The sequence below is a fragment of the Apodemus sylvaticus genome, chromosome 10, assembly GCF_947179515.1.
Source record: "Apodemus sylvaticus chromosome 10, mApoSyl1.1, whole genome shotgun sequence".
NCBI classification, from domain to species: Eukaryota; Metazoa; Chordata; class Mammalia; order Rodentia; family Muridae; genus Apodemus; species Apodemus sylvaticus.
In genome coordinates this window covers 92,918,740-92,945,705 of record NC_067481.1, presented here as the reverse complement: position 1 = coordinate 92,945,705, position 26,966 = coordinate 92,918,740, and the positions used below count along the sequence as shown (strand labels likewise).

At 40.4% G+C, this 26,966-nt stretch overlaps 1 protein-coding gene across 1 annotated transcript in view; it reads left to right on the top strand.

The window, feature by feature from the left end:
- Window positions 1-26,287, top strand: part of Ubtd2 (ubiquitin domain containing 2) — a 65,839-nt gene extending 39,552 nt beyond the window's left edge. The window contains exons 2-3 of the mRNA XM_052196690.1: window positions 7,062-7,298; window positions 23,681-26,287. Of these exons, the coding sequence (XP_052052650.1) occupies window positions 7,062-7,298; window positions 23,681-24,078 (635 nt within the window). The 3' untranslated portion in view covers window positions 24,079-26,287. The remainder of the gene's footprint in view (window positions 1-7,061; window positions 7,299-23,680) is intronic.
- Window positions 26,288-26,966: the final 679 nt, after the last annotated feature.

The following is a 26,966-nucleotide window of genomic DNA, read 5'->3' as shown; positions in this document are numbered from 1 at the left end:
TTGTCACTGCAGGCCTAGATAAAAAGTATTTTTGAGCATCTTTTGGTTATGACTTACATTGATATTTCCAAACAAGAATTAATGAGGTTTCCTGTTTTTAATGTTTTCTTTCTCCCTCTCTCTCTCTCTCTCTCTCTCTCTCTCTCTCTCTCTCTCTCTCTCTCTCTCTCTCTTATGGTTTTTGGTTTTTTCAAGACAGGGTCTCTCTGTGTAGCTCTGGCTGTGCTGGAACTCACTCTGTAGACCAGGCCTGCCTCTGTCTCCCAAGTGCTGAGATTAAAGGTGTGTGCCATCACCGCCCAGCTTTTTCTTTCTCTTTAATCTTTGTTTATAATAACATTAATAAAAATATAAGCAACCTGGTTTTGGTGGCGCTTGCATTTGATTCCAGCACCTGGAAAGCAGAGGCAGGCAGGTCTCTATGAGTTCAAGGCCAATCTGGTCTACATAGTGAGTTCCAGGACAACTAAGGCCATGTAGAGAAATCCTGTCTCAAAAACCAAAAATAAACAAATAAGGTAAAAAACAAAACAAAAAATAAAAAAAACCCACCTGTTTCATATTCATTGAGACTCTGAAATTAGTGTTGCTGAGCTACTAGGTAGCTCATAGGACTGAGTAAGACCTAGGTGCTGCCAAGGTCCTTCCCGTCTTGCAACCTTTGGGATCATAGTTCCTGACTGCCAGCTCTGGAAGGGTGACAAAATCTGCTGTCAAGAGTTCTACACTGTCCTTAGTTCTTAAGTGACAAGTTTTTCCTTCAGTTTTTATGCTTTTGGTGCTCTAGTCAGTTACAGGAGCAATTCCCTGCCCTGGTTCTCATTGTTTTAAATATGTAACATTGCTTGAGACAATAATTTGTCTTTCGATTATGATCACTTTAACTTGTCATCCCCACCCTCCCAGGCATTTTATTAGGGAAGGTCATAATGCTTTACAGGTTTCTGTCTGTTACAGCAGATATTGGCAGGGTCATTCATATCTTGGTATTTTTGTCTTGCCTATGTTTGTGGCATTTTCTTTCTTTATCTAATGAATCCCAAACATTAAATCAGGGATTTACAAAGAAGAGCCAAAGCAAGAAAATAATTATAACCATGAGTCCTTTTTAAGTTCTCTGATTCATATTCATATTCATTCTCTCTCTCTCTCTCTCTCTCTCTCTCTCTCTCTCTCTCTCTCTCTCTCTCTCTCTCTCTCTCTCTCTCTCATGTCTTGTGTGTGTGTGTGTGTGTGTGTGTGTGTGTGTGTGTGTGTGTGTGTGTAGGCCACCCTCACATCTCCTCAGGCCTGGGCTTGCCAGTTAGGCCAGCTTGACTAGCTGGTAACCCCCGCCTCTGTCTTTACCTCTCCAGCACTAGAATTAGAAGGCTATAACATCACAGCTCCTTACATGAATTCTCCATCAAACAAGAACTTTACTGAGCCATCCTCCCAGCCCCCAAAGATAATTGTTTTTTATAAAAAGAATGTCTATATGAATTTGCATTAAAATGCTTTTAGTTATATAGTAAATTTAAGGTCATATGCTACTTAGTTTCTTCTGAAAGGCAATCTGTTAGTGTTAAATCTGTTACAGAAAGAGGAAATTGTAACAGTTTACAAGAAAAAGGGCTGAAGAAATAGCTCAGTGGTCAAGAACACTTGCTGCTCTCGTTTTCTTTTTCCTTTGTTTTGTTTTTGTTGTTGTTGTTGTTGTTGTTGTTTTCGAGACAGGGTTTCTCTGTGTAGCCCTGGCTGTCCTGGAACTCACTCTGTAGACCAGGCTGGCCTCAAACTCAGAAATCCGCCTGCCTCTGCCTCTGCCTCCCAAGTGCTGGGATTAAAGGTGTGTGCCACCACCACCCACACTGCTCTCATTTTCATGTTTGTTTGGGTTTTTTTTTTAAAGATTTATTTATTTATTATATGTGAGAACACTGTAGTTGTCTTCAGACACTCCAGAAGAGGGCATCAGATCTCGTTACAGATGGTTGTGAACCACCATTGTAGGTGCTAGAATTTGAACTCAGGACCTTCAAAAGAGCAGTTGATGCTCTTAACCACTAAGCCATCTCTCCAGCCCTCATTTTCATGTTTTACTGAGAGGATAGTTTGAATTAATTTGCTAAAAGCTTATTTTTTCCCAATTTATTTAACTAAAGAAACATTAGGCAGTAACCCTGATTAAAGTTGTCATGAAGCTTAAAAAAAAAAAAACAAACAAAGAAAGAAAAACAAACTTGTTTTGGTGCTCTATTGAACCCAGCATGAAAATTTTAAGGTCAAATAGTTCAGTAGAAATTCTATTCTAGGGCTAGAAAGGTGGTTATATGGTTAAAGGCACTGGCTGTTCTACCAGAGGACTTGTGCTCAATTCTCAGCACCCACATGGACACTCACAACTGACTGTAACTTCAGTTTCAGGGGCTCCAACACTCTCTTCTAGCCTCTGTGGGCACTGCTCACACATGATGCACATTAATGCAGGTAAAATACTCATGCATGTAAAAAATTAAACATGACTTTTCCAAAATAATAATGCCACAAAGATTTGGTCAGTTTCATAATGTTTGTCCTACACTCAAGTGATACATATACGCATGTTTATGGTTCAGAAGCCTAGAGGGAAATAAGACAAGCCTATTTCTTGTTTTCAGGGAGCCTTATTTCTGTTTTATTTATTTCTGCAGAGGAAATACCATGGAACTTTTAACAATATAAGTTTAAAATACATTCATTCAGAATGATGGTTACCTTAACTAGTATAAATGTAGCATTTTGTGTGTGTGTAATTGTGTGTGTGTGTGTGTGAGAGAGAGAGAGAGAGAGAGAGAGAGAGAGAGAGAGAGACAGACAGACAGACAGACAGACAGACAGACAGACACTGACTGTTCTTGGGCTTAGAATAAATAAAAGCCACAGAAATAAGGCTACCTCATAGATAAGGAAAGTATTCCACATGTAAATTTTGTTTTATTTATTTTTCTGTTGACTTTCTGTATTTGAGAGCTTCCTTTTTTGTTTTTTGGTTTTTTTGGGGGGTGGGATGGGAGGTAGGGTTTAAGACAGAGTTTCTTTGTGTAGCCCTGGCTGTTCTAGACCTGGCTTTGTAGACCAGGGTGGCCTCTGATTAAAGGTGTGAGCTGCCACACCCCCATACCCAGCTAGAGCTTCCTTTTTGTAATGGAGTCTTGCTGTGTTGCTTAGGCAAATTTGCTATCCTCCTGTCTCAGCCAGGAGGTGCCACCATACCCAGTTTGAGCTCTCTCTCTTTGAGTTACTCATATTAGGTAGTGAGATTGTAGAGTTTTTGTTGAATCTCTCACAGTGACAAGAGAAACTACAGCAAGTGACATGTTTAGAATATTTAAAATATGTGAAAGACTTGAACTGCTCAGGTCGGCCTGATGCATTATCCAAGCCGGATGGCAAGCTGAGTCTACTCTCTTGTAACCATGTCCTGCTTTTCCATTTCTTGCTCAGTAAACTGAGTGTTGAGCATATATACTCATGTAGAGGATAACAAAGCAGAAAATGAAATTTACATGTGCATTTCACTGTGATGGAACCTGTGGGTAGATTGTGGTTATTGGATATAGTTTAGACAGCTTTTTGAGTAGTGCTTTAGCTTTACTTTCCAGTATTATTTGCAAAATGTAGAGGAAAGTCATTACTACAGATTGAATTGTTCACATTTGAATTAAACCTCATAGGTTGATTACATAAGGAGACTTGGATTTTTGTTTCCAGCCATGCTACTAAATGGATAGGTTTTCTACTCTGTTAAACCCATCCTTTTAGACTTGCCTGCTTTTCATTACAAGTTAGAAGGCCAAAACATCATCATGTGTCAGTGATGAAGTTTTGTAGGGGAGATTAGAGAGGCCTGTTATGTTTGGCCTTGAGAACAATGGTCAGACTTAGTAAAAAGATTTTTTTTTCAATTTAGGTGTCAAACCCAATATATTTACCATATTAGTTAGCCCTGTCATATAGGAATGTAGCCTGGGAAGAGTTGAGACTTCCCAGGGGCTAGAGTCATTTTATGTGTATTAGCCTGGACCATAAGGGCATCCTTAACTTTATGCATACTTTTGAGCTATTTTAGAATTTTTAAAATAGAAATTCTTTGCTCAATTAAACATGGAACAATGAATTTTGATGTATACATCTCTGCTTCCCTCCTGTACTGTCATTTATTACCCACCTACTCTTCCCTTGCAGTTTTTATCCTTTCATCAGGATTTAATTTCCTTTTACTTGTATTAAACTTTCTTATGCCTGACACTGTATAAACTACAGACCATAGGCAGGAGTGGCTATATAAGTCAGTGTGGCCCATACAGAACAGATCAGTGATCGTGTAGGCTATGAAAGTGCCTGGGTGTGGGGATTACCTGAGACTTGTTCTAACAGGTTGCTGTGTAGCATTTTCTCTCTTTCTCTCTTTCTCTCTTTCTCTCTTTCTCTCTTTCTCTCTTTCTCTCTTTCTTTCTTTCTTTCTTTCTTTCTTTCTTTCTTTCTTTCTTTCTTTCTTTCTTTCTTTCTTTCCTTCCTTCCTTCCTTCCTTCCTTCCTTCCTACCTTCTTTCCTTTCTTTCCTTTCTTTCCTTTCTTTCCTTCTCTCCTTCTCTCCTTCTTTCCTTCTCTCTCTCTCTCTCTTTCTTTCAAATTATTTATTTTGTGTATATGAGTATACTGTAGCTGTCTTCAGACACACCAGAAGAGGGCATCAGAGCCCATTCCAAGTGGTTGTGAGCCGCCATGTAGTTGCTGAATTCAGGACCTCTGGAAGAACAGCCAGTGCTCTTAACCCCTGAGCCATCTCTCTACTCCATGTGTAACATTTTCTAAGGAGACTTGTACCAAAGAGAGTGACCTTTGTCCTTTTCCTCTTCTTGGATTGACACTAAAATACCGCATTGCTGTTCTTTTAAAGTCTTTATCTATTCCAGGACAGAGCTTTCGTCTTTATCTTTTGCTTTTTAAAGACAGTTTCTCTGTTTAGTCCTGACTATCCTGGAACTAGCTCTGTAGACCAGGCTGGCCTTGAACTCAGAGATCCACCACCTCTGCTTCCCAAGTGCTTGGATTGAAAGTGTGCGCCAATTCTTCCTCCTAGCATTGCTATTCTTAGTGTTTTTGTGGTTGAGAATTTATTCATTGACCTGATATTACCTGTTTGATTCCTGGTTCCAAGATAGAGGGGGGGGGGGGGAGGGAGAGAAGGAAGGAAGGAAAAAGAAAAAAGAATTTCATCCCTTTGTACATCCCTTTACAAAGTAGCTCTTGTTTGAGTTTCAGAGGATGGTATTCTGAGCTCTCTGGGCTGGAGGAACCGGTCCTCTATTGGTTATCTTCCTGAATTTGGTTGTCTGGTTTGTTTCCCTTGAACACTGAAAAGTAGCCTTTTGCCTGTTTGGGTTTGCTCAGTTCCAATTTCTTGTCCAAAGTATTAGGATATTCAAACTATCTTAATATTAAAATATTTCACATCATTTACTCTACCACGTGTCTCTGTTATAGCATCTGCCACTCATATTTTGACCTTGTTAGTTTGATGAAATACTTAACTCTTTTTGGCTGCTGGTATATGTGCATGTATGTGTGTGTGCGCGCACATACATGTTTTAATGAACAAAATAGAAATTTTGTCTAGAAAATTGCCATATTCTTTTTCTGGAGTTGTTCATAATTACCCATTGTACACACCTTTCACCAGAGTGGCACATTTGTTACAGATACTTTATTGTTGTTGTTTGTTTGTTTGTTTGTTGAGACGGGATATCTCTTTGTAGGCCTTGGTATCCTGGAACACTGCTATATAGACCAGGCTGGCCGTGAACTCAAGAGATTCACCTGCATGTGTGTATGCTTGTTTATGAGGCAAGGTTAATGTGTGTGCTTGAGGAGACCAGAGGTCAGCCTCAGGAGCCATCATCTTCTTTGTTACCATAGGACTCTCATTAGTTTGGAACTCACCAAGTAGACTTGGCTAGGTGGCAGTGAACTCCCAGGACTTACTTTCTTGTCTCTACCTCCCCAGATCTGGAATTACAAATGTGCCATCCACACCCAGCCTTTTGTTTTATGTGGATCATGCATGGGGATTGAATTTGGGTCCTCATGCTTGCCGAGCAAGAGCTTCACCAGCTAAGCTATGGTCTCAGCCCACAGTTTAATTCTGTGTGTGTGTGTGTGTGTGTGTGTGTGTGTGTGTGTGTGTGTGTGTGTGTGTGTTCATTTATTATGGGATCTCTCACTGAATGTGAAGTTTGTTCCTTTGTCCAGCCTGGCTGGCCAATGAACTCCAGAAATCTGCCTGTCTCTGTCTCCTGCTGGTAACCCAGGCATTTCCCTGACTAAACCATCTCCCTAGCTTCCTGTGATTGATTGACTGATTGATTGGTTGGTTGATTGGTTGGTTGATTGGTTTGTTTTGGGTTTTTCCGAGATGAGTTTCTCTATGTAACTCCTGGCTGTCCTAGTACTATACCACCATCACCCAGCCCGTAATTTTTTTGTTTTGTTTTTCGAGACAGGGTTTCTCTGTGTAGCCTTGGCTGTCTTGGAACTCACTCTGTAGACCAGGCTGGCCTCAAACTCAGAAATCCACCTGCCCCTGCCTCCCAAGTGCTGGGATTAAAGGCGTGCGCCACCACTGCCCTGCTCCGTAATTATTTTTAATCATCCTTTGGAAATATACTGATTGGAAAAGAGCTATTGATTTACTAAAAATTATGCAGCTTGGTGCAGTGGCTCATACCTATAATCCTAGCACTTGGGAGACTAAAACAGAAGGATTGCTATGAGTTGGAAGCTAGCCAGGGCTACAGTGCAAAACCCTGTCTCAATGAAGAAAAAAAATGCAGAAAAGAAACTTGCAGCTAGCTATCTCCATTCATTTGCTCTAGATTGGTAAATAGAATTTTAGCCCGAAATCAGAAAATAGGCAAACCTTTAGCTGTAATTATGGTAAAAGAATCTAAAACAGGAATATGACCATGTAAACTTTTTTTTTTTTTACAAAGAATAGGGAGCACATGTGTAAATATTGATGTTAGTATTTTTTCTTTTTAGTTGCTCTAGGTCGTAACCAGCCTTTGAAAAAGGAGAAACCAAAATGGAAAAGCGACTATCCCATGACAGATGGACAACTGCGCAGCAAGAGGGATGAATTCTGGGACACTGCACCAGCTTTTGAAGGCCGGAAAGAGATCTGGGATGCCTTGAAGGCTGCTGCACATGCTTTTGAAAGCAATGATCATGAACTGGCACAGGCAATCATTGATGGTGCAAACATAACACTACCACACGGTAGGTTTGGCGTCCTGATGACAAAGGGGCATAGTCTCCTTGTCTCTAGTAGCAGGGGACCACCTGAAGAGAGACTTTTGTTTTCCTTTTTTATTATAGTAAAAAAAATAGCTTTCCTCTTGTTGTTTTTTTATTTTTATTTTTATATCTTAAGCTGGTGGTAGTTTGTGTCTTGGTTTATTTTTATGTTTCTTAATCTCAGAAAAGAACATTTGCTAAATGAGTATTTTCTACTTTCTGTATGACTTAGTTCTCTTGAGAGACAAGCCCCTGTCTGCTCCCCTCTCATGCAGTGTACATCCCCACCTGGTGATAGCTGCTGCTGCTGCTGCTGCTGCCACCACCACCACCACCACCACCACCACCTTAACTACTTTCCTGTCAGAGCTGGAGAATGTCTTCTTTATAAAGTGCAGCGACATCATGGATGCTCCTTAGTCATGCTGCCCCATCATTTAGCATGAGCAAGCCTAGACTTTGAAGTTCCTTTTTTAAAATTAATATTTAGGGTGGGGGGGCATACAGAAGAGATGGTTCAGTAATTGCTGCTCTAGTAGAAAGGATCTGGGTTCAGTTCCCCTGGTGGCTCACAAGCCTCTAACTCCAGGTCCAGGGAAGTTTGTTTGTTTGTTTGTTTGTTTGTTTGTTTGTTTGTTTCTCCAGACAGGGTTTCTCTGTATAGTCCTGGCTGTCCTGGAACTCACTCTGTAGACCAGGCTGGCCTTGAACTCAGAAATCTGCCTGCCTCTGGTCCAGGGAAATCTGATTCCCTCTCTGGCTTCTGCAGGCACACACACACACACACACAAACACACACAATTATTTATAATGTTAGCCAAACATATATAAAAATAAAATCTTTTCTTTTAAATGTGCTTTTCTTTTCTATGTATGAGTATTTTGCCATGTGGATGCTGGGAAACAGACCTATGTCCTGGAAGAACAGCAAAAACTCTGTGAGCCATCTTTTCAGCCCCAACTTCAGAGTTTTTAAGGAATGTTTTCCTTGACTCTAGCCTGAGCCATACGAGAAGTGTGACTAAGAATCATCATAATGTCTATGTGTCCAGGGACACATGGATGCTAGACTTGTGCACATACTCTTTATGGTCCCCTTGATTCAAAACGTTAAATGTTTGCTGTTATGCTGAGGTTTAGGTATTAGTTTTATATGTGTACCCTTTGTTCTTTTGATTTATGTATTTGTGTTTTTCACTTTAGCTTTTCATGTTAATAGCTTTCTAGGTTGTTTCTTCAGACTTATGTAAGGGACAAGCACCTACAGGTACTGTTGTCCTTTGTTCATTATTATGCCACCATTGTTTTCCCAAAGGTCTTTTTTTATTTTATTTGTAGAGGGGCAGTGCTTTAGTAATTTAACCATCTGCAGAATATTCTTTGACTCTTTATCCAATACAGGATGTTTTACTTGTAAGCCTTGCCAAATTTCCAAATCCCCATTATACTCTAATTAGTTGTGCTTCTTAGAAGCATTCCTTGTTTTATGACTGTCTGTTACTTATTATGAGATCTCTTTAGCATAGGCTTATATCCCCAACATTTATTGAATTTGAATTGTATTTGAATTATTTGAGCGCCATTTCAGGATGTCCATTTAGTTTCAGTTTTCAGACTAGTGTTTAAATCTTTTTCTTAGATGAGGAGATGGTGACATGGTTTTCCATCTGCCCCTTCAGCTATCCCATTAATGTGACAGAGAATAAAGGTTCTTCTTTCATGAAGTTATATTACTCATTTCTTTCTGATGCTTACATCCCTTATTTCCCAAATGGAATCTTTTGTGGCTGTTTTAATCTAGAATCCTGGAACTTTGAATTCCTTGTTTTATACATAATATAGTTACCTGTAGCTAATTATGGTTTCTAAATTATGGCTTAATTTAAAAGCTCATGGGTACAGGGATCAATAAGATGACTCAGCAGTGTTTACCATTAAGTCTGATGATGTGTGAATTTAATCCCAGGAACCAGCACAGTAGAAGGAAAGAGAACCAACTCCCTCAAGTTGCCCTTTGATGTCCATACCATATGTGTACTATAGCATGCATACATACACACAATAATTGCATTAAATAAATGTAACAAATGTATTTTTAAATGCTTTTAAGTTCATAAAAGCAAAGTATCTCTTTTGTGTATAGACACATACTATGTATATATCTTATTAAGTATAGACTCAAATCTCCATTCAATATTTAAGTCTGATTTCTGCTACATGTACTGTCTGGAAAAATGATGTTGTTATGCCAGGTATTCTGATGCATGCCTTTAATCTCAGCACTCAGGAAGCAGCGAGATAGGTGGATCTCTTGAGTTCAGAGCCAGCTTGGTTGGTCTACTTAGCTAGTCTAGTAGAGCAAGGCCTACATAAACAAACCCTGTCTCAAAAACCCAAAGCAACAACAATAATAATTTTTGCTGGCATCCCCATCAACAGCATGTCATGTCTTTAATCCTAGAATAAGGGAGGCAGACATGAACAGATCTGAGTGTGAGGCCAGCCTGGTCTACAGAGCAAGTTCCAGAACAGTCAGGGCTACACAGAGAAGCCTTGTATTGAAAACCAAAAGAAAGAAAGGGAGGGAGCAGGAGAGATTGTATGAGAGAAATATATTCTGTATAAGCATGGAAGAACCATGGTGATGTCTCTCTCAAATGAATTATCACGTACTTGTTGGCTCTAAGGTTTTGTCATTAATATCCTTGAATGTTTCTCTATTTTTCTCTAAAGTTTATCAGTGATATCTCTTGGGTGGGCCTGTCAATTAAACTCTGTCATATATCCCTAATTTGCCATCAGTTACAATTCAGCTACTTAATTGGATGTCTTTACTTAGACCTGCACAGTGGTAGGTTTTGACATCACTTGTGCTTCTACTGTAGTGATTAAAGCTATGTGGCCTTAAACAGATCATTTCAGTGACCTTCATTTCTCTTGTCACCTGGGTCAGGTTGGGTGACACTCTTATGAGTCATTTACCATAGTGCTTGACCTATCAATAGCACCAGCTGGAGCTGGTGAGTTCATTTTTTTTTCCACACTGGCACTAACAGGTAAATTTTCTGCACCACCCTTGACTTACAGGTTCTGCCCTGGCTGTACCCACCTTCCCATAGCCTCCTGTCTATAAAGAAGCTTTTCCCCAGAGCTTTTACCTCATTTTTTTTTAAATTGCCTTAGGTTTCTTAAAGAATTTGTTCCTTTTTTTCCTCATGGTTTGGTATTTTGCTATCATGTAAAAATTCTAAAAATATGCTTTTTTTAAAAAGTTAGTTGTAATGGGTGTATGTATGTGTGTCAGCTCTCTTACCTGGAAAAAAATTAGTAGCAATCCCCATTTTATTCAGGAAAAACAAACAAGGAAGATCATATCTTACCTAGGTTATAAATCATGGAACTAAGATTTGACTCAAATCTAAAAAGTAACAAAATTACCTTTGATTCACATCCAGTATACAGTTTCAAATCTGAATTTATAAAGTGATTATACAAGTCTTCCTCAATGTTTCTTCTATGTCTGATACTTTTAGTACCTTTCATATTTCCAAAATACTTTAAAATGATAAGCTTTTATTAATACTTAAGAGAAGCAATACATTTTCTTAATATACAAACGGACAGGAAATACATTTGTATAGATAGGCCTTTCTGTTTTTCTAAGGTGTCTCTGAAGGTCATTAAGAAACAGTCTAGGATGCTGACCTTGGTGGTGCACACCTTTGATCCCACCACCCTCTAGTAGAGGCAGGTGAATCTTTGAGTTCAAGGTAAGCTTGATCTATAGAATGAGATCCAGGCCAGCCAAGGCTACAAAATAGAGAAATCCTGTCTCATATAGAAAAGCAGTCCATGGAGTTCAGTGGTTAAGAGCACTGGCTGCTCTTCCAGAGAACTCTGGTTCAATTCTCAGTACCTGCATGGCAGCTGTCAACATCTATAATTTCAGGTCAGGGGATTCAACACCCTCTTCTAGCATCTGTGGACACTGCAAACGAGCGGCACATAGGCATACACACAGGCAACATATCCATACACATAAAAATAAGAATAGATAACATCTTGATTGATTTAATTGATTTCTGTTGACTAAGCTTCTCCTTCCTCCTTTCTTCCCAGTCTCTCCCTATTACCTCCCCCTCCCAGTCACCACTCCTCCCCTTCTCCCCAGAAAAGTTTGAGGGGGCGTGGGGGCTCTCTCTGTAGCTGTTTTGGAACTCACAGAGATCCACCTGCCTTCTCCTCCCCTCCCCACAGAGCTAGGATTAAAGACACATACCCCCACCACCTGGCTTTTTTTTTTTCTCCCCTCAATCCAAAGGCTCCAAAGTAAAAAGCATTTGGCAAAACAAGCCTGGTAACCTGAGTTTGATCCCTGGAACCCATGTTAAAGATAGATGCAGGCACACATCTAGCCAGAAGTATTCTTTGAAACAATAGAAACAAGAGACTCTGCCTTAAAACAATGTGGAAGACAAGAACTGACTTCACAAAGTTGTCCTCTGACTATACACACACTCAGCATTTTTTTAAAATTAAAAATAGAGAAAAGAGCTGGGCAGTGGTGGTGCATGCCTGTAGTCCCAGCAATTGGGAAGTAGAGGCAGGTGGATTTCTAAGTTCAAGGGCAGCCAAGGCTTTACAGAGAAACCCTGTCTCAGAAAAACAACAACAACAACAAAAAAAAAAAAAAAAAAAAAAAAAAATAGAGAAAAGAAACCTCCCTCCAAAAATTTCAAGAAATGAGCAAGGGTCAGATATGGTGCATGCTTGTAATCCTGGCACTTGAGAGTCTGAAGCTAGAGGGTCACTTGTTGAAGGCCAGCCTGGGCTACATCACAAGAATTTATCTTCAAAAATCCAGGTTGCACCAGGCGGTGGTGGTGCACACCTGTAATCCCAGCACTCTGGGAAGCAGAGGCAGGCAGATTTCTGAGTTCGAGGCCATCCTGGTCTACAGAGTGAGTCCCAGGACAGCCAGGACTACACAGAGAAACCCTGTCTCAAAAAAACCAAATCCAAAAAACCAAAAAAAAAAAAAAAATAAAATAAAATAAAAATTAAAAAAAAAATCCAGGTTGCTTTAAAAGTTCTAAGGAATGGAGGAATAACTATAAATACAGATAGTTGCTTTTACATAGATTATTTTTCCTTGACTGTTGTGTGTTTAGAAATGAAACCATCCTTAATAAGGAGCCTAATGACTGATTAATCATAAATGACGTATCATTTTCTTCTTTCTCCTCTAAGAGACCAAGGTGACTGAATGTTCAACTGTGAATGTGTCTGCCCCTCTGTTGCCATCATGCTTTTTTTTTTAATTAGAGTGATAACATCTGAAAATAGCTGTGGTGGGAGGCTGTTCCTGAGCCAGGAGGCTTGTCTCTGAAGAAAACCTCCTTTCCGTATTCTCCGGGGGTGGGGTGAGGGTGGGGAGGAAGCAAGGTTTCTCACATCCCAAGGGAACAGCTGTATCAACTTCCACTTCTATAAGGCCATCTGGGCTCTCAGTAGACATCAGATGCAAGTGCTTCTGACCTGTTCCTCTGCTCCCTTAAGGAAACGAAACCCTGGAACTAGAGAGTAAGTGTCCCCCGTAGAAATTCAGCAAAGCGTTACACAATGTTTAATACTAGTTTGGCCATTAGGTGACTTCAGTGATAGGTATTTAGGTAAGACACTTTGAGAGATGCTAAGCCTGGTTCCTCTAGTTGCCACAGTCCTGCTGCCTGGGTTAGTGGATGACAAAGCTGTTGGGCCTAACTGCAGCCCGGCTGGCTCCATCCCAGCATGGTCTTTCCAGGGAGAGAATCTGTAGGTTTTTAGCAGCCCTACAGTCCTGAAGACTGCTCCCCAAAGACTGCTTAAAGGGTAGTCAATGGCCTCTTGACATTAAGATTCATTTGTACAAAAGCCTATGCAGGATGAGGCGAAAGGCTGAAACTTTATAAAACTGATTCATATAGTACATTGCTGTTTGAGAAATACCCCCTCAAATGTATAATTTTGAAATTTAAAACCCAGGGGAGAGAAGAAGCATTATTGAGCATTTTCCATGGACTTTTATGTGTATTAGGCAATTTCACTCTGTTTAGTTATTTAATCCTTATAGCAACTTGTTTGTTTTTTTTTTTTAAGTTAAGTACTATAATCCTTGTGAAGATAATCAGCATGCCCCAAATTAGGCTCTGCATACAAACTTGGGTATGAACAGAGACCCTGTCTCTCTAAATTTCACTACTTTAGTCCTTGGTACCCTTCAGGGTCCTCTGTGACCTGAACCTCCCTGTTTCATCTTCTTACTTGAATTCTCTGGTGTTGGTGTAGTTATCCTTTTAAATGTGTCCACTCCACTTAACTGTTGAGGCCTTCCTTTGACTAGGAAGCCATGGTAATTGAAAAGTAGAATTTCAGGGGACTAGAGAGATGGCTCAGCGGTTAAGAGCACTGACTGCTCTTCTGAAGGTCCAGAGTTCAAATCCCAGCAGCCACATGGTGGCTCACAACCATCTGTAATGGGATCTGATGCCTTCTTCTGATGTGTCTGAAAACAGCTACAGTGTACTTACATGTAATAAATAACATGTAATAAATAAATAAATCTTTAAAAAAAAAAACAAATCTTTAAAAAAAAAAAAGAAAGAAAGAAAGAAAGAAAAATGGCTCAGTGATTGAGAGCACTAGCTACTCTTCCAAAGGACCTAGGTTCAATTCCTAGCACACACTTGGCAGCTTACAACTGTCTGTAATACCCTCACACCCATGCATGAAGGCAAAACACTAATGCACATTAAAAATAAATAAATTTAGAAGAAGTAAAATTTCAACCTCCTGAGTCCATTAGAACAGAGAAGTTAATAGTGAGGATATGGATAAAACCCTTGATTTTAGATTTCTAAGATGTTTCCCCCTTGTTTACTTCAGGGAAGACAGTTTTTCATAATACTGGTGTGATATAAATATTTACTTTTTTTTTTTTTTTTTGCATTTGATTTTTTCAAGACAGAGTTTCTCAGTATAGCCGTGGCTGTCCTGGAACTCACTCTGTAGACCAGGCTGGCCTCAAACTCAGTAATCCGCCTGCCTCTGCCTCCCAGAGTGCTGGGATTACAGGCGTGCGCCACCACCGCCCAGCAATATTTACATTTTTAAACATTAATGTTGAACAGGAATGTAAAGATTCTCTTTGTTATGTATATACTATGAAATCATAATCAATCATAATCATGATCAAGATTCTTTGTCTTTACTATTTATTATCTGGGTGATGGTGTGTGTATGAGAGAGAGGGGGAGAGGGAAGGAGGGAGGGAGGGAGGAGAGAATGAGAATTGCATGAAGAAGTCAGATGACACAGATGACACCTTTCAGTAGTGAGGTTGTTCAGGTTGTCAGGCTAGCCTGTGCTTTTTTACCAGCCTAGCCATCCTGCTGACTGGAAGATACTGATTTGTTTTTCTGGTTTTTTGTTTGTTTGTTTGTTTGTTTTTGGTTGTTTTTTCAAGACAGGGTTTCTCTGTCCTGGAACTCACTCTGTAGACCAGGCTGGCCTCAAACTCAGAAATCCGCCTGCCTCTGCCTCCCAGAGTGCTGGGATTACAGGTGTGCGCCACCACCACCCAGCTTAAGATACTGGTTTTTAACTTTTGAATATAACTATGTGAGTCTGCCTCTAGTGGTGAAAGTCTTAGCCCTGAGTCACGTTCCTACAAAGAACATGAAGGCATGCTCAGGAAGGCCTTTACACAGTAGGTTTTTAACCTCAAGGACTGCTTGCAACAGTAAGTGATAGACCTAATGGCATGGAATAAAACTACTTTTAGTATTTGGCAATTAACTTTTATCTTTACAAATTTGTTTTTTTTATTATTCTACAAGTTTAATTTTTTTATCTTTACAAATGTCTATAGGCAGGTTTGTTTGTTTGCTTGTTTGTTTGTTTTGTTTGTTTTGGTCCTTTTGAGACAATCTTATGTAATCCAGCCAGGCCTTAGACATAACATATAACTGAGGCTGGCCTTTCCTTGTCTTCCTGCTCTACTTCCCAAGGGCTAGTATAGTGTTACAGGGATAAACAAACCACTATGCCTGGCTCTAGTGAAATATGTTGAAGCCTAATTGAAAGTAGCCAGAGAAAAGAGAAAACAGTTAACCAAGGGAAATAGGATATCTAAGCTAATCATCTAGATAAGATATAAATAAATAAAATGCTTTCAGGAAATTGGGTAAGAGATCACAACAAACTGATGACTTGGCAGCCTTCTGCCCAACAGGAGAGCCTTCCAGGCGGCCTAGCTTGGTGGGATGATGCTCTCCCTGGCAGGTACTTATCCTGATGGCTGGTTGTCCCTGACAGGTCCTACAGTGGGTTTGTAAGAGGGGGATAAAAGTCTGCAGGAGATATTGGATAATAATGTAAACAAGCCTGGCTAGAACTTGGGAAGTAGTAAGGGCTTGCTAGACAAGCTGAGCGTCAGTGCCAGAGGGTAGTGATAGAAACCTGCTGCAAGTTCCTAATGTAGCCAAGACTGAGTGTGAGTTTGCCAAGAGGGTAAATCCCCACAGTGGTCAGCTTTTGGAAAAAGTACCTTCCTCTTGTGCATAAACACTCTGGCCTTCTGTGCAAAGGATGTGTGTGTGTGTGTGTGTGTGTGTGTGTGTGTGTGTGTGTGTAGGTGGAAACCCAAGGTCTGTGTGTTGGATGCCTACCAGTGGTCCCTTCTGTGCAAAGGATGTGTGTGTGTATGTGTGTGTGTGTAGGCGGAAACCCAAGGTCTGTGTGTTGGATGCCCACCAGTGGTCCCTTCTACTTTCCTGCATTCTACATGCTCTAAGTCAAACACACAACTAAAGATTTGACATGGGGGTCCACATAGGAGTAAGAACATGTGACCTTTGTCTTTCTGGGTGTGGATCTAATATATTCCAGTTTTATACATTTACCTACATATTTCATGATTTTATCATTCTTGGAAGTTTTGTTTTGTTTTTTGGGGGTTTTGGGGTGTTTTTTGGTTTTTTGGAGACAGGGTTTCTCTATGTAGCCCTGGCTGTCCTGGAACTCATTCTGTAGACCAGGCTGGCCTCAAACTCAGAAATTGGCCTGCCTCTGCCTCCCAAGTGCTGGGATTAAAGGCATGTGCTACCACCGCCTGGCTTTGTTTTTTTTTTTTAATTAATTTATTTATTATATGTAAGTACACTGTAACTGTTTTCAGACACTCAAGAAGAGGCCATCAGATCTCATTATGGATGGTTGTGAGCCATCATGTGGTTGCTGGGATTTGAACTCAGGACCTTCGGAAAAGCAGTTAGTGCTCTTAACCACTGAGCCATCTCTAGCCCCTCTTTGAAGTTATAGGTACCATGGTTTCATTATCCATGCATTAACTGATAAACATCTAAGCTGGTTCCATGTCTCAGCTCTTGAGAATAAAGCAGTGCTGAGCATGAAGGAGCACGTGAATCTCTGTAGTAGACAACAGGGTCCATTGGGCATACACCAAGAGTGAATGCTCTAACTGGGCCATACAGTAGGCCTTTTTGTAGGTTTTTGAGGGACCACCGCACTATTTGCATAGTCAGGGCAGCCTTTTAACATAGCTGCAGGTACTTGTGCTTACTCATGAAGCAGGAACGTCATCAACAACCGTCTCCCCAGTCCTCACTGAGTTTCTTTAAGCGAACCTTTCCATCTTCCATTGCTCTTGTTTTTCTTTTTTTGTTTTTCTTTTTGTTGTTGTAGTTGTTTTTCAAGACAGAGTATATAACAGCCCTGGCTGTTGTACATAACCCAGGAGCTTGTTTTATAGACCAGGGTTGCCTCAAATTCAGAGATCCACCTGCGTTCACCTTCCAGCTATTGTGGACCAGACAGTGACAGTAATAAGTCTGTCCCACCACTGTGTTTGCAGCCTTCAGCGTGTGCGCTTCTCTGAGTGAGCACACCTCCTTTGGAGTGCTGTGGGGCTGCATCGTTCACTGCTGGGGATTGTCTTTGCCTCGCTGGTACATCCTGTCATGTTATTAGGCTATACAGCATGCTAACGTCTTTTTTGTCATGCCTTACATTTTTCTCTAAGTCCATCTATTTCTTCCATTTAACCATCTTATTAACATAATAAGCTGTGTGTTCTTTATGTTCCATATTTATTCAGGAATCTGATTAATGGTTATTTCATTATTATTTACTAGCTATGTAAATAAAACTTAATTCATTATCAATTTTCCCATCTGTAAAATATGTACAGTAGACTTACATAGACTTTGTGCTATAGTTTTGAGGATTAAATGTTTTTATATATAAGTGTGTGTGTTTAGGTATATAGTTGCATATGTAACATACTTAGGGCTAGGACTGGTAAGCATTCTGAAGTGTTTGCTGTTGTGTTTAAGTGTATAGATTGAATTTGGCTACCTAAGACCTGAGCACCAATAGCACGAGTGGTCATATTGAAGGGGGGGTGTCTCAGAGTGCCCCTTCCCATGTATGTGTCTGATGATTGCTGACAGAGAACTAGTCTTCCCCGGGGAGGTGCACCCTAACTGATTATCTTTTTTTATTTTTTTAACTTTTATTGGTTCTTTGTGAATTTCATATTACGTATCCTAATCCCACTCATCTCCCTGTCCCTTCCTATCTTCCCTCTGCCCTTGCAATCCCCCATAACAATAACAGTGATGACAACAACAACAAAAAACCAAAGAAACAAAAAAATCTCACTTGGAAGCTGTAATGTGTCACAGGGTATCACACGGTATACCCTTTTGTCCACATATCATTACTTGCAGATATTCATTATATTGAATTTTTGTCAATATTGGATCCTCACTGGGACTCCCCTCAGATACCCTATTGTTGCTTTGTGTCATGGAGGTCTTGCAGCACAATTTAATCTGCAAGATCAGCCCCTTCACTTGCTCCAGCAGTTCATAGATGGGGTGGATGTATTAGGATGGGCCAAAGCCCACACCACCAAGGCGAGCTCTCCATACTACCCCAGCTAGTAGCTCACCCAGTGCAGCAGCCAGTGAGGGACAGGCCAGCTCTCACAGAGGTTAGAGGGTTACCAGTTGGTTATAGAATGATCAGCCCTAAAGTCATACATAAACAAAACTAAAGGAACTCAGTAGGTTTGATGTATGTGTGCGTGTGTGTGTGTGTGTGTGTGTGTGTGTGTGTGTAATATATATATTTGTTTATTTATTTATTTATTTTGGTTTTTTGGATTTGTTTTTTTTCGAGACAGGGTTTCTCTGTATAACTCTGGCTGTCCTGGAGCTCACTCTGTAGACCAGGCTGTCCTCGAACTCAGAAATCCGCCTGCCTCTGCCTCCCAGAGTGCTGGGATAACAGATGTGCGCCATCACTGCCCGTAATGCGCATATATATATATATATATTGTTATATATATATATTGTTTTATATATATATATATTGTTTTATATATATATATTGTTATATATATAACAATAATTAAAAGAGGTCATTATTTAAGGGATATGGAAGGGTTGGAAAAGAGGGAATGATATAATTCTATTTTAACCCTGCTAAGAGGCAAGAAACTTGGATATACTGTCTACAGTTGGGTAACTACTTTCAACTGATACCCAGTGATAGCAAAGTGTGGATTTTGGATAAATATTTCTATCTTCCAAAGTGTTTAACTAAATAGCTTTTTATTATTTTTTTCCTGAGATATGCACTAAGCTTTTTTTTTTTTTTTCATTTAGAAATAGACTTTTCTTTTAAAGATTTATTTATATAGTACACTGTAGCTGTCTTCAGACACACCAGAAGAGGGCATTGGATCTCATTACAGATGGTTGTGAGCCACCATGTGGTTGCTGGGAATTGAACTCAGGACCTCTGGAAGAGCAGTCAGTGCTCTTAACCGCTGAGCCATCTCTCCAGCCCTCTAGAAATAGACTTTTTAATGCCTAAATTTCACCATAATTTATTGAAGTGTGCTGAAATTTCTATTCTTTGGGACTTTAGGAGTACTATTCAGCAACAGAAAAAAATGATATACAAGTGTTTATCAGAACCCTGTTATTTAATCTTTCCAAATAGCTTTACTCACAGAGAAAGTGACATGTATGCTGCTGCTGTAAAAGTGTGTGTTTTGGGGGTCCTTCAATTTGGGGGTTACACTTTCTAAACTTGTCCCTTTCTGCTTCTTCAATTAGTGTAGGTCTTTCAGATCTGAGTCTGAATTTATTTTGTTTGTATGGATGTTGTGCCTGCATGTATGTCTGTATACCATGTATACACGTAGTGTCCAAGGAAGTCAGACACAACAGCTCTCCTGGTACTGCAGATGCAAATGCTGAGAACTGAACTTGGGTCCTCTACAGTGCTCTTAATCTCAGAGCCATTTCTCCAGCCCCGTGTATTATTTTTATATGTATGTACAGACTGTTAGGGATTTTCCATGTAGCCTCATGTTTCCCCTGAATTCACAGCCTCCCTCATTATGAGCGTCCATCATAGAAGGGTATATTTGTTGAAATGAGTGAACCAGTGTTGTCACATCATTAGCATCCAAAGCACCTAAATTCCATCAGGGTCACCAGCAGTGCTGTACACTCTGGGTTTGCCCAAATTTATAATAACATCTGTTTTCCAGTAGTAGTACCATACAGAGCGGTTCTACTACCTTTCACCCTCTGTGTCCCACATGTCCATTCCTCCCTCCCAACCTGTCACCTGGCAACCACTGATTTTTTTTAAGTATCTTACTATTTTTTGCCTTTTCCAGAGTGCTAGATACTTTGATTCATTAGCAGTGTACCTTTTCAGGCTGGCTCCTTTCAGGAGTATGAAGTACTGTTTCCTGCATAACTTCATTTTCTTTGTAGTACAGAATAAAATCCGTTGTGTATTCTACAATTTATCCACTCATACACTAAAGGACAGTTCCTTGCTTCCATGTACAAATTTTGAGTGGACTCAAGTTTTCACTTCCTTTGGAACTTCAGATCATCTAGTAAGAAATCGTATGACTGAAGGCTGAATGTGGTGGTGTATACCTATGATTCCAGCACTTGAGTGGCAGAGGCAAGAGGAGCTCATAATTTTGAGCCCAGCCTTGGCTATGTATAGTGAGTTTGAGATCAACCAGACTACAGAGTGAGACCCTGTCTCAAATGTTTTCTGAGAAAAGTTGGAAAGGAAGGAATGTGATGTTGTTGTTGTTAATGGTAATAATAAAGAAGGGTTCTGTTGAGAAAGGAAAGGTAGCGCAGAATGGGAGCCAACTATCCTCCCAAGTGGCTCTGAAGGGAACTCCTTAGTGCACTATCTCCCCAGCCCTGGTACTGTCAGAACTCTGGGCTTTGGCCACTGTTGGACGGTTAGGATAATTGTGGTGTAGTGTTCAGCCTCATTCCATCCATCTATCTTCCACCTCATCATCTTTGTGAAGAGTTTTATCAAGGTATTTGAATTCTTGGTTTTCAAGGCTTTTCTGTTTGTATTTGTTGTTTTGAGACAAGGTTTCACTATTTGCCTACCCTGGCCTGAAGCTTAATTCTAGGTATGGGGGTTACAGTGTTCTTCACTTTGGCTGGTCTTCAACCCACTTCCTAAAAGTCTTGTTTTCTTATTACTGACTTTGAGAGCTCTTTTGGTTTTTCAAGACTGTGTCTCTGTGTATCCCTGGCTGTCCTGGAACTCTGTAGACCAGAATGGCCTTGAACTCACAGAAATTCACCTGCCTTTGTTGCCCTTGGAGTGCTAGGATTAAAGATGTATACCACCACCTCCTGGTTCTATGTATGTTTGTGTAACAGTCTTCTAATACGTCTTGAAATTTTTCTTGGTGTTTGTGAGCGTCTTTTTACTCTGTTGGCTGTCTATAGAGGAGCCAGATTTTCTAATTCTGATGAAAATCAGCTTATGGAATGATTGGACATTTGGTGACATATTGTGCAGGTCATTGCCAAGGCAACGTTTAGATTTTTTTTTCTTTTGCTCTTAGTAGTTTATACCTTTGTATTTTACATTTACATCTGTGATATTTTTCCAGTGGCTGTATTAGGGTGGGCACATGTGTGCCATGGCACACAGGTGGGGAGCACAGGACAACTTGCAGGAGTCCAGTCTCTCTTCCACCATGCAGGTTCTAGGGATTGAACTTAGGCTGTCAGGCTTGGTGGCAAGTGTCTCTAGTTGCTAAGCCATTTGTCTACCTGTGTTGTATTTTAAATTAATTTTTGTGACAAGGGTAACTTCTGTATTGAGATTTTTTTTTTCTTTTTGTGGCTCATTAACCCAACACCTTTTGTTGGCACCCTGTCTTTTCTGTGCCCTTTGCTTCTTTTATACAATCATTTCATTATGTTTATGTGAGCTGTACTTCTGGACTTTGGTCTGTTTTATTGATCATGTTTGTGTTTTAACGTTGGTTTTTTAGGGGTTTCTTCTTATTATTTTTGAGATAGCCTAGATTATCTCTGTATATAGACTTGCCTCAAATTATGACTCTCTTCCCACTTCACCCTTCCAAGTGCTGGAGTTGCAGTATGAGCTACCAGGCCCAGTTCCTCACCATCTTGGTTACTGCAGGTTTCCCACAAACCAGTTCTATGTTGTTTTTCACCTTATATACAGTGTAGAGAAGATTGTCTAAAATCTTTAAAAAAAAAAAAAAAACCTTGGATTTTAATTAGAGTGCATTAAAAGTGTAGATTAAGGAAGATTGACTGACATCTCGCCATTAGCTTCTCAGTGCCCAGAGCATCTGTCAGTTTAGTTCTTCGGCTTAGCAGTTTGTCATTTTCTTGCAGGTCTTAAACATTTGTTAAGGTATCTTCACGTCCCTCTTTGGATATGCAAATGTACATGGTCTTGTGGTTTCAGATACCATTGCTGCTGCAGGTGGAGCAGCCAGTTTTATAGATTAACCTTAATGTGAATGCTCAGTGGATCTGAGATCATTTTGTTGATTCTTCAGATTTTCTTCATAGACCTGTGGGTCAAGACCCCTTTGAGGATCAAACAACCCTTTCACAAAGGACACATATCAAATATCCTTATATTAGATACGTTACAGTTCATAACAGTAGCAAAATCTGAAGAAGTAACAAAAATTCTTTTATTGTTTAGGGGGTCACCACAACATGAGAAACTGGATTAAAGGTTGCAGCATGAGGAAGGTTGAGAGCCACTGGCCTAGACAGCTACCAGTAAAGACACTTCTTCTGTTCTTTCCTTCCTAATCTTTCTTGCACTAGCCTGGTTCCTAATCTTAATGGGAAATTCAAAATTTATTGCCTTTAAGTTTAGTGTTACAGGACCCTTTTAACTTTTTGTAAAGATCTATTTTATGTAGGTAGGTAAACTGTCACTTCAAACACCAGAAGAGGGCATCAGATCCCATTACAGATGGTCATGAACCACCATGTGGTTGCTGGGAATTGAACTCAGAACCTCTGGAAGAGCAGTCAGTAGTCTTTAACTGCTGAGCCATCTCTCCAGCCCCCTAAAACTGTTCTTTATGAAGCTAAGAAGTACTATTGCTGAGAGTTTTTATCAGGAAGAAGTATTACATTTTGCCAAATGATTTTTTTTCTCATCTTATATGATTATATTTTTTGCTTAACCTAATGCTATGAATCAGCTAATAGTTGGGTTGAGCCAGACATGGATACTTAGAATAAATTTTGTCTTAAGAGTGGTATATAATTTTTTTAGTGTTATATTTGATTTACATCATATTTTTTGAGGATATTTCAGTTTTTTCTTGAGATATTTGTCTGTAGAGGTTTTTTGTTTTGTATTGTTTTGTTCCATTAGCATTAAGTTAATACTTGCTTCATAGAATGCATTAGGAAGTTTCTATTCTGTCTTGTGAAAATAGAAGGTTGTTACAATTTCCTACTTTAATGTTCAGCAGCATTGAGTTGAACCCATCTGGAGTTGGTGCTTTCTGTTTTAAAAACCTATCAGTTTCTGTAGATAAGGCCTATTTGGATTATCTCTACATTTGTAAGCTTCATCAGATAATGTTTTTCAGAGAATTGGTTTGCTTCATCTACTGGATCAAATTTGTAGGCATGGGGGTAGGTGGTATTCATAGTACTCTTTTATGATTCTTTTAATGTGGACACGTGTAGCTGCACCTGATGCATAGTCCCTCACGTGGTTCCTTTTTGGAAGCACAAGGGAGGGAGTGTGGATCATTCACACTTGAACTCAGGGATGGCCCCGCCTCTGCCAGAGCCCTCCTCGAGCTTTCCGCTCTGATTCCCTAGCAGTGTACTGCCAGTTTACGATGAGAGTGCATGAGAGTGCGGAGGCTGACAGCACTTCGCAGAAAGAAGCACACTCACTGAAACTATCGCTGTCCCCTCTCTCTGCAGGTGCACTGACAGAGTGCTACGATGAGCTGGGGAACCGGTACCAGCTGCCAGTCTATTGCCTGGCACCGCCAATCAACATGATAGAGGAAAAGAGTGACATCGAGACTCTGGATATTCCTGAGCCACCTCCCAATTCTGGACATGAATCTCAGCTCCGTCTGCGGCTCTCCACAGGCAAAGACCTCAAGCTTGTGGTCCGCAGCACAGACACAGTGTTTCACATGAAGAGGCGCTTACATGCCACAGAGGGTGTGGAGCCAGGCAGCCAGCGGTGGTTCTTCTCTGGCAGGCCTCTCACTGATAAGATGAAGCTGGAGGAGCTGAAGATCCCCAAGGACTATGTGGTGCAGGTTATAGTGAGCCAGCCTGTGCAAAACCCAACACCAGTGGAGAACTGAGCTGGGCTTGCCTCCTTCCAAGGCTTCCCTTGGCTCCTTTTTACTGTTAACATTTCCTACTCTAAGGCGTGAAATTTATTTTCACTGCTCTGAATTCCCTATGAATGGATTTAGTTCTGAGGAATTACCAGTGAAAAATTCCATCTGTGATGGAGACCAACAAAAATAATAAAACACACAGAGCCAGCCTCTGGTACTCTTATAATTACAATTTCTAATTTGAAAGACAGTTAAGAAATAGATAACCATTTATTTTAAAACATTTATCAACTGTGTAATGGCTGTATTTAAAATGATCTCGAATGTAAACAGACACTAGACCCATCAAAAACAGCGCCAAACACCTTTTGGACACAGAATTTTTTATGACATATATGTCAGATTATTTTTTTCCAGAACCATCAATAACAGTTACAAACAGTTAAACTTTTTTTTTTTTAAAGTGGAACCTAAAAGAGCATAGGGTTTTACTTCTCTTCTGGGTTTGTAGTCCTACCCATCAGGAAGCAGTGAGGCTGGGAGTTGTTAGTGTCGCATCCCCTCCCACCAGGCTCTGCTCCCTGTAGACATGCACTCAGCCCTGCAGCCATCACGCTGGCTGCAGGCACCTCTGGAGCATTGGGCAATACTTTAGTAAGCAGTTGGAGCTCTCATTCTCAGTTGAGAAGTCTCTAGTCTTGCTGCATAGTAATCCTAACATGTCTGTGGTACCAAGGCTTGACAGCTAGCTACTATGTGATGCCTTTGCTGATCCTGGCGCTCTGTGTGGCCATTGCTGTAGCTCCCTGGCCCCACCTATATTTCTGGGCTAGACAAGACAGAAAAGGTGTATAGTTGCTTCCAGTCCGGAATGAAAAGCAGTCTTCTTCTTCCTGCCTGCAGAGAATGTGAATAAAACCCTCTCTGCCTGTTCCTGGGAAAACTGTGCCTATTCTCAAAATGTTCACGTGGGATAGCTAACTGGCATTAGACAGCATTGGTGGAACAAATGGTAGTGCCTGGCTCTAGACTGGAGTGCTTTCACTTCACTCTGATTCCAGGCACTGTGGTGGCAGTGTTCCTCCCACACCTTCCCAACAAAGGTAAATTAACCGCCATCTGCACACCAGGCTAAGGGACTGGAGCATGGTGAATCAGGCTGACCTTCCCTAGAGAAAGCTGCCAAGGGTTATATTTAATCCAGAGCCTCTTAAAAGCTGTTTTTGCCAGGCATGGTGGTGCTGGCCTTTAGTCCTGGGCCTTGTGAGGCAGACCGAAGCAGATCTCAGAATTTGAGACCAGCCTGGAATACATAGCTAGTTCTAGGACAGCCAGGGTTACGTAGTGAAACTGTGTCTCAAAAAAAAAAAAAAAAAAAAAAAAAAAAAAGATGGTTCCCTGAGAAGGGGGCTACCATGTAACCACACTGTCTCTGAGAGTTTGTGAGATGTGAACAGTAGATGAAAGAAGGGTCTGTGCTCTTCTCAGTCAGGGAAATACCAAACTTCCAGTACCTATTCAGATGTAAAATGCCATTCATAATTTTAGCGGCAAAATGAAACATCTAAGTAGTTTAAAATGTAATTTTTAAGTGGTATTAAATTTCCTATAGCCTGATTAAATAATCTATAATTATAACTTATGTTTTTTGAGAACTTTAACCATTTCCCTAATTCTGTTCATCATTTAAAGTGTGTGGTTGGACCTAATTTAGATTTGATGGTGATTGGGTCTAAATTGAGAAGTGCACAGCTTTAGCAACCAAGGATGTTCACATTTCCATGTGGAGGCTCTAGGGTATTCCAGTGCATCTCCCAACATCAAGAAGGTTGGTTCATTTGTCACATTGAATAACAGTATCTCAAAGTCCATCAGTTGGAAAAGTATTAAAACCTATTATTTTTCTAAAGGAAATTTGATGGTGTCATGAATAACCTGATGGTTAAAAGGTCTTGTTTGTTTCTTGAGGGTTTGTCCTAAGAGTTTTTGTTTTTTGTTTTTGTTTTTAATTTTAAAGGAACATATACTTTGAATAACGATCCTCCAGGTGTGGTGAGAAAAAACCTAGGTGCTGGAAATTGTCAATAGGTTAATAACCTAGGTGAGAAAAAAACATGGTGCTGGAAATTGTCAATAGGTCGATGTAAGATTGGATCAATACTTGATGTGTATCATTTTAGTATGTAGGGGTTTTGTGCTTTTTTTAAAAAAAATTCAACTTTCCTCTTTGTGTTTGCCTTTATTTCTCTGTACAGTGGCAGTCTCCCACATCCTATAGGGAAGTGAGAGGTGTTCTCTCCAAAACCAGTGAGATCGTGACCACCAAACTTAAGCTCTGTTCCACCACATACTGCAGGACACTTAGAGGCGTGCTTCACCAGCCCTGCCACCTTGGTCTAAAATAGGTTCACCAGGACAAGGAAGATGGCCCAGTCACTACTGCTTGCCATGCTGCCAAGGCGCCTGGGCTCCAACACTCAGCTAGTCAGGCCAAACTGGGGAGCTCTGGTTTCAGCGAGAGTCCTGCCTTGAGAGGAATGACACCCAGTGTCCTCTCTGGCCTCTGCCTTCACATACCCAAACAATGGTGGAGAGGAGGGTATCGTTTATTGTGTGTGTGTGGTACATATTGTTTGCTTTCCGTAGTCAAAGCTTTTAAGTCTCACCAGGTGTGGTTATGCACACTTGTAATCCAACACTTGGGCCACCAGAGGAGGCAGTCTGAATTGGAGGGCCACTTGCTCTGCCCTTGGAGTTCCCAGCCAGCCAGGGATAAGAAGGGAGTTCTCTCTTTCTTTCTTTCTTTTTTTTTTTTTAGATTTTATTTATTTTATTTTTATTTTCTAAATTCTTTGTTAACATTCCAAATGCTTTCCCCTTTCCCAGTTCCCCCCTCCCCATATGTCACA